Source organism: Aulostomus chinensis, chromosome 15 (genome assembly GCF_037954235.1).
Source record: "Aulostomus chinensis isolate RoL2024-O1b breed Wild chromosome 15, RoL_Achi_v1.0, whole genome shotgun sequence".
NCBI classification, from domain to species: Eukaryota; Metazoa; Chordata; class Actinopteri; order Syngnathiformes; family Aulostomidae; genus Aulostomus; species Aulostomus chinensis.
In genome coordinates, this window is record NC_141334.1 from 9,865,493 (window position 1) to 9,877,782 (window position 12,290).

A 12,290-nucleotide genomic window follows, 5' to 3' on the forward strand; every position below is an offset into this window, starting at 1 on the left:
CTCCCAGGTCACAATAGAGGTCTTTAGAAAATTGTAAATGGAAATTCTTTTACATTTTGATCAAGCAACTAACGCTGTCGTTTCTTCTCGTGAGGACGCGTAGCTTGAGCTCAAAATATAAAAGGCATTGTCACTGTACAGGTACAAGAGTGATTTGAAGATAAAGAAAAATAAGAAATAAGAAGACATATATTCCATAGAAAAGAATTAAGTCCCTCTCTCTCTCTTACATACACACACGCGCGCGCACACGCACGTGCACTCACAAACACACACACACACACAGCTGCATTAACAGAGTCATGTTTCTAAGCCTAAATGTAATCTTAAACCCTAAATTTTAATGATTTATGTTCAGGGGCGATGAGCCCCCACAGCGTGACATGACAGATTTGTGTCTCTGCAACATGAGTAATACCAGTATTTACACACACACACACACACAGGTAAGACGAAAGAATTCACTCAGTCAGTTAAATCTGCCTCAGCTTTTAAATGGCAATAAAGAACGGAGATGAAGCGATAGGCCTATTATCATCTGCCGAGATGAACCTCCAGCCTTTCATGCTGGAACAAAACAAGTGAAAAAAAACAAGAAACACATTTAACTCCACATCGACGGAGCTGCCCTCCATAGTATTTACTTTATTTATTCAGGGAGAGTTCACTGAGCGTGACGCTCTTTTACGGGAACACCCTGATTATATGAAAGCAGCTCAGTAGAGGTTTGGTACTGAGCAAGCTTTTGACTTAAACTCCCCAGATTTATCCTGCCAGTCTGAACCAACCGAGCTCATCACTTCATGATACACACTCTTAAAACATGACCAGTTATGATGCTCTATCAAGGTTCGAGGTTTTAATAATACAGTATGTATCAATGCATCAACAGTCTAATATTGAAAGACCACGATTCATCCATTTGATCCATGATTATCAGTAAATGTTGTTGATGCATCAACATTATTATGAATAAAATGTTCATGTTAGTTCATTTTGACTCACAGTGTGTCCGTTTTAAGGCATCATCACTGTAGGATTGCATCTTGATTAAAGTTGTGACTTGCACCCTTTTCCCCTCAAGAAAGCCAGACCATAGGAAGCCAGACAGTCATGTGCTATGATGTGTGTTTGTTGCACAGAGATCCGTGAGGCGTTCCGTGTTTTGGATCGTGATGGGAATGGTTTCATCTCCAAACAGGAGCTGGGCATGGCAATGCGCTCCCTGGGTTACATGCCCAGCGAAGTGGAGCTGGCTATCATCATGCAGAGATTGGACATGGATGGTGAGGTTCCTCATGGGAACACACAGCTGGGTGCATGCGTCTACACAAAAGTGCATGCTATAGTACACAAGGAAAGAAAAATGTCAAATGTGGGACATGTAATGCATTTATATATACATATAGATAGATAGATAGATAGATAGATAGATAGATAGATAGATAGATAATTATTATAATTAATAATTATTTCTGGTGGTGTGTCTGTATTTCAATGTGATGTGAAGGTGGTTGAATTTTTTTTTATGCATCCAAACAAAGCAAGCTGTATAAATATTTCCTCAAAGTGGATTTTAATTTCATGCAAATGAAAAACAGTCAAATGAAGCCAAAAACACAGAACCTAACACCCCTTTCACTTATGTTCATCTAAATGGGTTTCTGAATTGCACCTCGTCCCAAAATAATCTCTGAAAACCATCTCGAAGCTACCTTACAAGCAGCAGGTGGTCAATTGTCAGAAAGAAATTCCCCCAGAGACAACAAAAGCAGAACCTATCTGCTCCCTCTCCGTAAACTTGTAAATTCAAAGCTGACTACAATTACTTAGCTGGTCCCTGCATCGCAAACAAGCTAGTCAATCTTTCAACAGCTTCTTATGTGCTGCTCTTGATTCCACAGCTGCTGGTAAATATCAAAGGTCAAAGCTAAAAGCTTTTTGCTTCCGTGAGCCGTCAGTTCCTCTGAGAGCCATTCTGGCGTTTGTTCAGAGGAGAGATAGTATCCTCTACGTCTATCATGTCCATGTCATTGCTAATAAAGCACTGAAAGTGGTTGAAGATTGTCAATTATTACCAGGTTTTACACAACCGGCAGGAGCCTTTCAGATGATTAATCTCATGTCATGAAATCCCTCTTTAAGAAATCTTAATCCGTTGATCTCTGTTAATATCTTCTTATCCCTCCCTCAGGTTTTAGACAAAGTTGTCTTTAACATATAAGATGTAATATGTTAATCCAAAGCTGCACTTTTAAGAGACTTCAGTCAGAGAACTCATACTGTTTGATATTAATGGTTCTGTAATCCAAGGTTGAACAAAATGTACTCATACAGTACTTTTCTAGTCCACCGACCACAACACGTTCACCCATTCACACTGAGGGTGTTGTGGAAGGTGCAAACTTGATAACACATTTACACACATTCATACACACACACACACATATTCATATACTTACAGCTTAGGAGCAGTTAGGAGTTCTGTTCTCAGCCTCTGGAGGAACCACAGATCGAACCTGGAAACTTGCAATTACCTATCGTGTATTCTTGGAATAATGTTATTTGGTGTGTAATTTCACTCAAAGCACCCCTCAACTGAATAAAACTCCCCCAATGTGTTATATTGTATGTTTGCCTGTAGACAGTTGATTACATTTTCAGTTTGGCTGCTGTGCGCTTGCTAAAAACGAATAGCATTCATTAATTGCAAGTGTAATGTTTGCTGTCTCTATTTTCTCTGTAATTAGAACCAAATTACATATTTCTTGCAAATTAAGGACCCATGGTTAAAGTGTTACCCTCGTAGGACATCACGCTGAGACTTGTGGAGACTGCTAATGCTGCTAAACTGCTTATAAACACAAGTAGAACTTTAGATAAACTGGTAGTTATATTAATAATGTCAATATGCAGAATAATGAGCCTCCATGGTTTATAAGACATGCTGTTGTGATGTTCAGTATATGTACCAATTCCACGGATGCTGGTCGTTGATTGCTATCTCGAACAAGGTTCAGCAGTAGAATACTTAATGCAAGCGAGGGATCTCTTTTGAATTTCAATGAACCAAACATTCCTTGAATTGTTGCATAAAATGTAAAAAATAAAAACAACAGTATATATAGTGCCACAACCGCTCGAGCAAACACACACACACTTTATTTGAAAGGTGAATTAGTGCGGATGATGCAGAGGTGTTTTTCACGCCTGAGGGCCATCCATCTGTTGATCTGGACACTCTTCTTTGTTAGAGCAAACAAATAAACTTCAGCATAAAATGCATTATTTAGCTCCAGTCTGCCAGCCATCCTGTCACTGTGTCTGATATTCTCTTGTTCCTGTCTGTCTGCCTGTATTTCTGTGTGGCTGCAGGGGATGGGCAAGTGGACTTTGAGGAGTTTATGACGATACTGGGGCCAAAATTGCTGTCGTCGGACAACAGGGAAGGATTCCTGGGCAACACCATTGATAATATCTTCTGGCAGGTGAGAGACAAGCTATAAAGTCTGTTTCTCCATCACTCACACTGCTCAACATTTCTCAGTTCCATCCTTTGCGCTTCCTCTTGCTCGCTCTGCCTCAACTCTGTGCGATTCTGCAGTCAGAGCGAGTCTACATCCTTAAACACAGCCCTAGTTTCTGCAGGGATTGCACAAGTGCAGAAATACACACACTCATTCTAAAACACACTCAGACTCCCTACCTGCTTCTACTGTTCTCGTTTCTTTTTGACTCAAGGCCTTAAAGAATAGGAGGTCTGCTGAGACTTAAGTGTTTCTTTATGCAGGTTTGTGTATGTTTTTGGTGTGCATGTGTGTTTAATATTCACATTGATGCAGGGGGTATTACCATAATAAAGATTTCAGAGAAGTCCCCTGTATGGGCAAAGCAGATATCTAAGCTTGTGTGCTTTCAAGTGCCCACAGCGTCCTCAATGGTGATTAAAGCTGCAGCTCATCTACATGCTTTTGAACACACTTGCTTTGTTTTTCAAAATTGTTGCATTCCAGACAGAAAATGTGCTGCTCTCAGAGAACTGCTGCCTCTTAGGTAAGAGAGAGTGTGTGAATGGGTGTCTTTGAGTGTGTACGGGGAGGTCTCTTTATCTGGAAGCTCTTCTCTTGCTTCCTTGAGTCAAACGAGAGGAGAAACATTTAAAGGGTGACTCACTGAAATGAGGAGGTGTGCGTGTTTCAGGTTACAAACACATACTGGGACGCATTTACATAGACATCCCTCATAGTACATCAGTCTCTTCAGAAAATATCGCTGCATGTGAGCCATTTCATCTATGAAGGGGAGACGGAGCAAGTCAGCCGCGCCAGCCTGGAAGGCTGAAAAGGATGAGAGAATAGCGTGGCGAGCTGGACAATATGTAGGGACGGGGAGGGTGGTGTGTTGCGGGGGAGATGCCCCACATAAAGATACAAGAATATAAAGGAAGACCACAAAAGGGGGAGAGTGGGAAAAATTGAACGAAGAGGTACAGAGGGACTGATTCATGAAGGTCGCAGACAGTGTGTGTCTCTGGGGTGATATAAAAATGTTCCCCTCCCTTAAAGAATGAGAGAGAAACAGGAAGATGGGGACAGAAAAAATGGGAGATGGAGGAGACAGAAGGGGACAGGAAAAATGGGAGAGAAAGCAATGAAAGCAGAGAGCAAAAGAATATAGGAAGACAGAGGAGGAGGAAGACAAAGGGGCTGAAATGGTGGGAGGAAGCGTATCTCTTGGGACTGTGAAAGCGGCGGTGTGTGTTTGAGTGTGTGTGTGTTTGTATATTCCACTGAGTTCAGAGGGAGATGGGAAAAGACAGTGAGCCATTGTATGGAAAAAAGAAAGATGGAAGAGCAGGAGGGAAATCATGGTGGGCTGTAATGACTCAGTTCAGCATGTTCAGATTATATCCCCGCACAGCGAGATATGATGATTGACTTCATTCAGGAGACTGGAGTTCGCATTTTATTACATTCTCTTCCACGTGTTTGCATTTGTGTGTGTTGAAGAGGTTTTATACATCCTTGTGATTGTATCTCGCTGGTTTGACTCTCCACTATTGAAATATCTGTGAGACATTGCAGTTTTTGCTGTTTATTTTCCTCTGGCCTGAGTAAAACCTCAGGGAGATTCAAATATCGGCTTTGAAAAACTCCTGACTCAAGTTACCACATTTCTGCTGACAGTCAGTAAATTAGGTTTGAAAAAGGAAGCACCCACTTTTCCACTGAAAATTAAGCTACAGCGCCTAAGGACTCATTTTTAGCTGTTGTAAAAACAAGCTGTTGTTTTTTTTTGTTGTTGTTTTTTTATGTGTTCAGCCATATTGGGGGTAAAGTCAAGATATGCAATGAAAAAGTACTGAATACACAATTGTGTCAGAGATTAATGTCAAATTACAAGTTTTTTGTACAAACGTCACTCAAATTAACCCTAATAGTCTCATAGCTCAACCATCCATCAGTAATTGCATCAATAAAAACAGTAGCTGAGAAGAAGAAGGCAGAATGAAATAGTTAGACAGGCTTTGCACCGTCATCTACATCTGTTGAGACAGTCTGCGTCGCACATACTGCTGTCCAGTGCTGCCAAATGTGTATTTTTTTTCTGTAAATATGGTGCGCCTCTGTTGCGTAATAGTTGCCATTTGGTAGATGGTGTCCAGAGTGCAGAACCATATATGGAATTATGTTAAAAGTGACCAGGACTGTGCTTCTTCACTCCCAGAATCTGCACTGTGGGATAGTTTGTGTGGGTTTTGTTGAATATGTTTTGATTTTTATTTTAAAGCTCCCATTATTAACAACAGTGACAGATTATTTACTGAACGCATCTGTCTGGTGAAAGCAGCAGGTCTTTTTTCTTTATCAAAACAATTTGTCTTGTAGCCACTTATAACAGGGCCTGTGTGTGTGTGTATGTGTGTGTGTGTGTGGGGGGGGGGTACAAACTTAGCTTTGTTTTAAAGCAACGTTATGCAGAATTGTGAATAGCAGCGGAGAACATAAGCTGCCAGTTTCATGACGGGGTCAGCAAATCGATACAAACACCAAATATCTTACTGTCTCTAAACAGGAATTTGATCATGAAAAAACGAACTAAAGATAAGTAAATAAAAGAAAACGAAAACCTCATAAAATGGATTTTTACAATGTAACAACGATAAGATATTTCATGTGTAACACAGGATCCAAACACAAAACCAAACAATGGCTACTTGTTTTGAGTACAGCAGTTTTACACAGGTACTACAGATGCAGTACTACAGAGGGACTAATGATGATGGCTATCAAAAGATACTTGTTTCTTTTAAGTAAAAAACAAACAAACAAACTTTAGATCCTACTGTAATATCCTTCATGCTTATGGTTGATCACGTTACCGTGACTGCTGATCTGGACCCACAGCAGTTGTGTGTGTATTAATGTTAACATCTAGTGTGACACCGACTGAGTGACTAGCCAATAGTTTCACTTCCACTTTTCCTTCTTTGCTTCCTCCATAAACATCCTCTTCCTCTTTTTTCCCCCCTCATCATAAATTCTCCACTAAAACTTCCAAGCAGCACTACAGGCTACAGCAGGAGTTTTTGAGTCAGTGAACTCACATTACATTGTGCAAAAACAGATGTTTGGAGCTCAGAGGAAGAGTAAAGCACCATGATGCTCATCACAAGTCAGTGTACATCAACATGATGTTCAAACTTGCCCTCAGTAAAACAAACTTGAATTTGAGGATGTCTAACCATGGCAGTGCTGGGGAGTGGATGGGAGGGGGGGAGACAGAAAGTGCTTGCAGGTTGTCACGCCAGGTAACTCTTTAGAAAAGGGTCAAAAGACAAAGCAGGTGGATGAGTAAGGAAACAAGCCGTATGAGGGCAGGCAGGATTAGACGGCAAGGACAGCCTGTAAGCACCTGTTCCTGTGATTGATGTGTCCTGGCGCCTTTGGTATGTCAGCGGTCCCTGCTCACCGTCCCCTCCTGGTTTCCTGTCACAAGCACAATCCCATGCACACACTAAAACACACATCACATTCTTGGATTTGTTCATTCAGTGAATGACAAGATTTTGTAACAGGTTGCAGCTCCGTTACGGCTTTTTCCCCTTCAGACACGCAGACAGCAGCATTGTGCATTCGTGCTCTGCCCTCAGCTGTCATCTTGTCTGTCCTGAGGCTGGAGTCCAAAAAAAGTTGCTCTTCAATTTCCTTGCATCCGTTCAAGGCAGAGACAGCTTTGGCCAGGAGAGCAGAAATCAGCTGCTGTCACTCCCTGTTTCTCTGCACTCAAGTGCCAAACAAGGCCAGATGAGTCAGAGCACTTCAAGGTCCTGTGTAACTCCATTGGATCATATTCAGTTAAAAGTGACACTTTAGAATAAGGGTGCGCTAGTAACCAGTAGTTAAGGCTTAGTAGACATTTAATAGTGTGTATATCAGTCATTTTCCAACAGTGTTCATGTTATTTACTTGTTACAGCAGAGATGGATGGAAAAACTGAGGGAGGTAAGGCTGGCTCGCTAAAAAAAACAGTATAATCATATGTCATTAAATATTATAGAGTTGTTTTGCTGATTTACAAATGTTACTGAGGCTAACAGCAAATATTGACAGCTGAGATCAGGTTGGTGTCTGGTATTCGTCCCTGAATTGAAACATCTGCCACTCGTGCAGTGACAAGCTCCAACTCTTACATTTTGTTGGTTGAATTACTGCTGTTGTTACATTTTGATGGAGCGCTCTTGTTCTTGAAGCTTATAAAGCTCAAATCTGTTTTGTTGTTTGTTGTCTTGGCCTGCCCCTCTATCTATTTCCCCTCCTGCACTTTTGCTCGCTTTTGGAAACAGGCCATTTCAAGAGGAACAGTCAGAAGTGTGCCAAATTTTGAAATATTGACTCCTTGCAGTCTGTTTCTTTTTTTTTTCCCCCTAATATAGCGGATCTCCCAAATAGAGTATCTGCATGTGTGAGTATCTGGGAGACAGCGATAGAAAACCAGACAGAGACGTTTAATGAAGGGATTGTCTGTGTATCTGCAACGTTTTCACATTTTCCCAGGACTGCTGATGTCTTTGTTGTATAATGTTTGTATGCGTGCATCCATATCAGCGCTGCCATCATTACCGTGTAAATGACTTGGAGAGGTGGCAGTAATGTTTGATTGGAGTTAACACGCATTTGTAGAGTTGTCTGGCTGCACATCAATGGCCACAGCAGCAGACAAAATTAATGAACCGACTCAATAATGCAGGATTAATGTCTGCGTGAACTACGTCTTTGATCCACATCATGCGTGTTGCACGCGTGTTGAAGATGATATCGCGCCCGTCTATTATTGCATGAAAGTCTTGGCTAAATGCCACTGATTGCTGACATAACACCAATAAAGAGGGCTGGGCTCCATTTGAAAGGTCGACACATTTTAGTATAATCTGTTTGAGGTCTTTTAGCAGGCACTACTTTTTGGCAGTCACCACTGAAGTATAAAATTTGATTCAGATACATCTAAGAATGTTTTTGTCAGGCTTTTTTTTTTTATATCTAGACGGACATTTACTCATCCAAATGCCAAGAGAACAGGACTTTGAGTAGCAAGATAAGACCAGCGCTCCTAAAAGACTGCTGACGGTGAATTCCAATCCAAAAAAAAACCCCAACAAAAATAAGTACCGGTAAATGATTAAAAGGATATACATTTAGGAATATTAGAAGGTATAGTTTGAAACTATTAAATAACCGGAAAGATTATGCATATTTAAGAACATACACTCATGACGTATTGGCAAACAAAGCCAAATGCAGGAAGTTTGCTAAGAGTGAAAACATACAAAGCCGCCCATCAACTGTCACGGCACGAACCGGCCTTTTGAACCACACATGCTTTGTGAAACAGAAGCTTTTGGTTTGAGTTCACGTCTGTGTGGTGGATGATATGTCTTGATCAGTATCATCATACCGCTGGGGAAGGGAGTGTTTTGGATGGAAGCCACAGTAGCTTCATTGTAATGAAACTATTGAAATTAAATGATGCAATTGAAAAGAAACACCCAGGAGAGTGTTTTTATCTGACATAGGTGGATTTTTATTTAGCCGGCAGGATGGTTAAAAAAAAAAAAAAACTGGGCCTGAGCCAGTGTAGAAAAAGATTGTATGTGGACAAAGAGAGAGTTTCTGTGATGGGAGTTTGTTTTTTTTGTTGTTTTTTTGAACAAGTTGACTCCATGAAGTATTTTAAATGACCTCAGTCTTCTTGGAAGATGAGACCCCAGCTTGGTCCACTTTCATCCGATTTACAGAGCAGAAGGTGGAGGTGGCTGGAGAAGATACTGCAGATGTACTCAGAGACTGTTCTACTAAACACACATGCTTCTGAACAGACGCATCTGCTCCTCTGTTGTGCTCAACTGTGTTGCTCTCTTTAGCCTCTGGTCAAGTGCAAATAAATGGGTGTCCACTTGGACAGAAAACTGAACCGGCTCTTTTTCCACTTGTGGCAACATTCTCCAAATGTTTTATGAGTCTGTGGTGGCCATTTTCTCAGCTGCAGTCTGCTCGGGTTGAAAAGTGAGGCAGGCCGACAACAACAGACCCGCCAAACTGATTCAGTACTCCAAGATGGGCAGGGACTCTCCCAAATCATGGACGTTTCTACTAAATTTGTCACTTGGTGCCATGAATGTCTTTACTCCTCCTCATGTATATCCATGTCGCCGCTGTCTAAACCTTCTGTTTGGACACTATTATTGTACATACTACACATTTCAACATGATTAAATGATACTAAGACTAAATTCAGTTTATTTCAAGAAAAAAAAACAAAAAAAAAACAGTACTGTGTCTTCGTGCTTTGAGCAACAGAGCATCAAACCTGTTCCCTGGGTGGAAGAACTAAATCTGACAAGGGATTAAGTGTGAACTTTAACTAATTGATGGTGTTTGGTAGAAGGTTCCCCAATCACAATTTGTTTTATAACCAAGAGGTACTGAGGTCTGAGGTCTGTTCTAGAAATACAATTTGAAACTTCTCATTAGCCAGATTTCCTCTGAGAGCTGTTATTTTACTTGCAGTGGTTGAGCATTAAAGCTGCAGCTTTTAGTTTTCGGGAAGCATATTTTAGCAAAAGAGCAAAAGAAGGTTTATAATTCCCAAACTGAAATGAGCATCTCCCCCTCATTACACTCTTTCTCATCTTTACCAGCGCTGTCTGCCAGTTCTGTTTCTCCATCTGCCTCTCGCTACTTCATTTGTCTTCCATTTTCTTTGACCTCACCAGTATCACTTTCCTGTTCTGTCCTCTTACAATATCACTCTTCTTCTCTCTTTCAGCCCCTCCCGTTTTCTTCCCCTTTGCCTCAGTGCGTCCATCTGTTATGCTAAACAAAGATTCCGGTATTCTATTGTCAGACTGTCATTGAGGTAAATCATCGGGATGTTAGCGGGCTGGAGGATGCCGTGTGATGTGCATCTATAGATGAGAGGGTCGCAGGTCTGACGAGGAGCTGGGATGTTTTTGAAGAGCAGACAGAGGTCGGATTCTGAATGCAAGTCAGGGCTTCAGAAGTCAATCTGGACAAAAGCATGCCCACACAACTGAGGGTACCATTACCTACATTGAACATGTGCATGCACACATTTATCCCCCTTCGCCAGTGTACACACACTCTAGTTTGCATACAGATTCTCCATGACACAAGCGATGCATACGCAAGTGTGCTGCCATTTCATCGCAACCGGCACTTTTCCTATTTCCATACATTACCTGAACATTACGCATTCAAGCGAGATATACAAAACCATACATGCCATAAACCCTTACAGCTCGCACATTTCACACTTCCCTCTTATCTTCTATACATATCTCCCCTCGTGAAGCCAGTGTGATGACTGCATCTCTGCATTGATGGTTTCTGCCCCTGCAGTTTGACATGCAGCAGCTGTCTCTGGATGAGCTGAAACAGGTGCTGTTCCACGCCTTCCGGGACCATCTGACAATGAAGGACATAGAGAACATCATCATCACCGAAGAGGAGAGCCTCAATGAAACCTCAGGGAACTGCCCTGAGTATGAGGGAGGTGAGGAAACTGCTCTCATGGAAACTTTGTTGTTATAAATATAATTTATCATTAACAAAGCTGTAGAGAGGATGGTTTGGGAATACACATACACTTTAGATTGATATGGAGAGGAAGTTCAGAGGCTGAGAGAGTATAGTTTAGTTTAGCTTAGTCTAGACTCTCGCCTAATTCAGCATGTTCTTGGGTCTTAGTCTCAACTGATCTCCCACTGATCAATCAGCAGAATTGAGAATAGGATGTACATGCACGTATCTTCAATTTGTATGGAAAACATTCCTCAGTGTTATTCTCATTGAAAGCATTATTTCGACTGAAATGACATTATTATTGAGGTGCAAAACAACAAAAGATTCCGAGAGAGAAAGTCACCGACGTGAATTTTGAAGTTAAAGTGGTGAAGTTACTTGGTAGATGCCAGACTAGGACGGTCACGTACAACTATTTCATATAAAAGCTCACAAATTGTAAAATTCTGTCTTTTTTGTTTAATCTGAATATAAATTGGAAGTTGCAGCTTTATTGAGGCACTGTGTGACCTCCAAAAATTGTTGCTTCATTATGCAACTCATCATAAAACCACATATAAATAATTCTGAAGGGGCAGTTCATGTTTCATACGACCGCACAACTAAGAATTGCTTACATAATGCCTTGCTCTAATTCTAGCCGGAGCGGCTCTCACTCTCTCGGATTTCCACAAATGCAGGCAAACAAGGAGAAGTTAGAACGCTAATATCTGGGATTACTACCTGTTTCACTGCATGTTCTGCAAGTTCAGCTTTAAAGCAATAATCTTCTTTGGGCATGTAAGTTGGGATATTATAACGCACCTGCTGATACCCAAAATTTTCATCTAAATCAGCCCTCTGTCATAAACATTAGACTTCCCCTTTTTTGTTTTCCTGTTTTGTTTTTGGAGAATTATCACCTGTAGCTGTTATTTTTTGATTTTTAGAGGATAAGATTTTAAGATAGGAAATACTGTTGAGGCAAATGGAAATAGAATGGGGAAAAAAACCTGAGAAAAGTTGAACCAAGAAGAAAGGCTGAGATAAGAAAGGAGACAGGAGAAAAGTCATTCTGAAGCTCAGAGGGATAAAGACGAAGTGTAGAGCTGAAAGTTGGTACTCCCTTCAACACCGAACACAAGGACATTCCACCCAGTTTCTTGCAATGGTTCAAGGTGAAATCTTCAAATTTCAGTCCACAGTTAC

The 12,290-nt window shown here is 41.0% G+C and overlaps 1 protein-coding gene across 5 annotated transcripts in view; it reads left to right on the forward strand.

Annotated features, from left to right (window-relative positions):
• The window catches only part of caln2 (calneuron 2), a 53,347-nt gene that overhangs the window by 36,138 nt on the left and 4,919 nt on the right, over window positions 1-12,290 (forward strand). For all 5 annotated transcript variants that reach the window (XM_086227213.1, XM_086227214.1, XM_086227217.1 and 2 more), the window contains 3 exons: window positions 1,143-1,286; window positions 3,376-3,488; window positions 10,920-11,073. In XM_086227213.1, coding sequence (XP_086083339.1) covers window positions 1,143-1,286; window positions 3,376-3,488; window positions 10,920-11,073 — 411 coding nt within the window. The remainder of the gene's footprint in view (window positions 1-1,142; window positions 1,287-3,375; window positions 3,489-10,919; window positions 11,074-12,290) is intronic.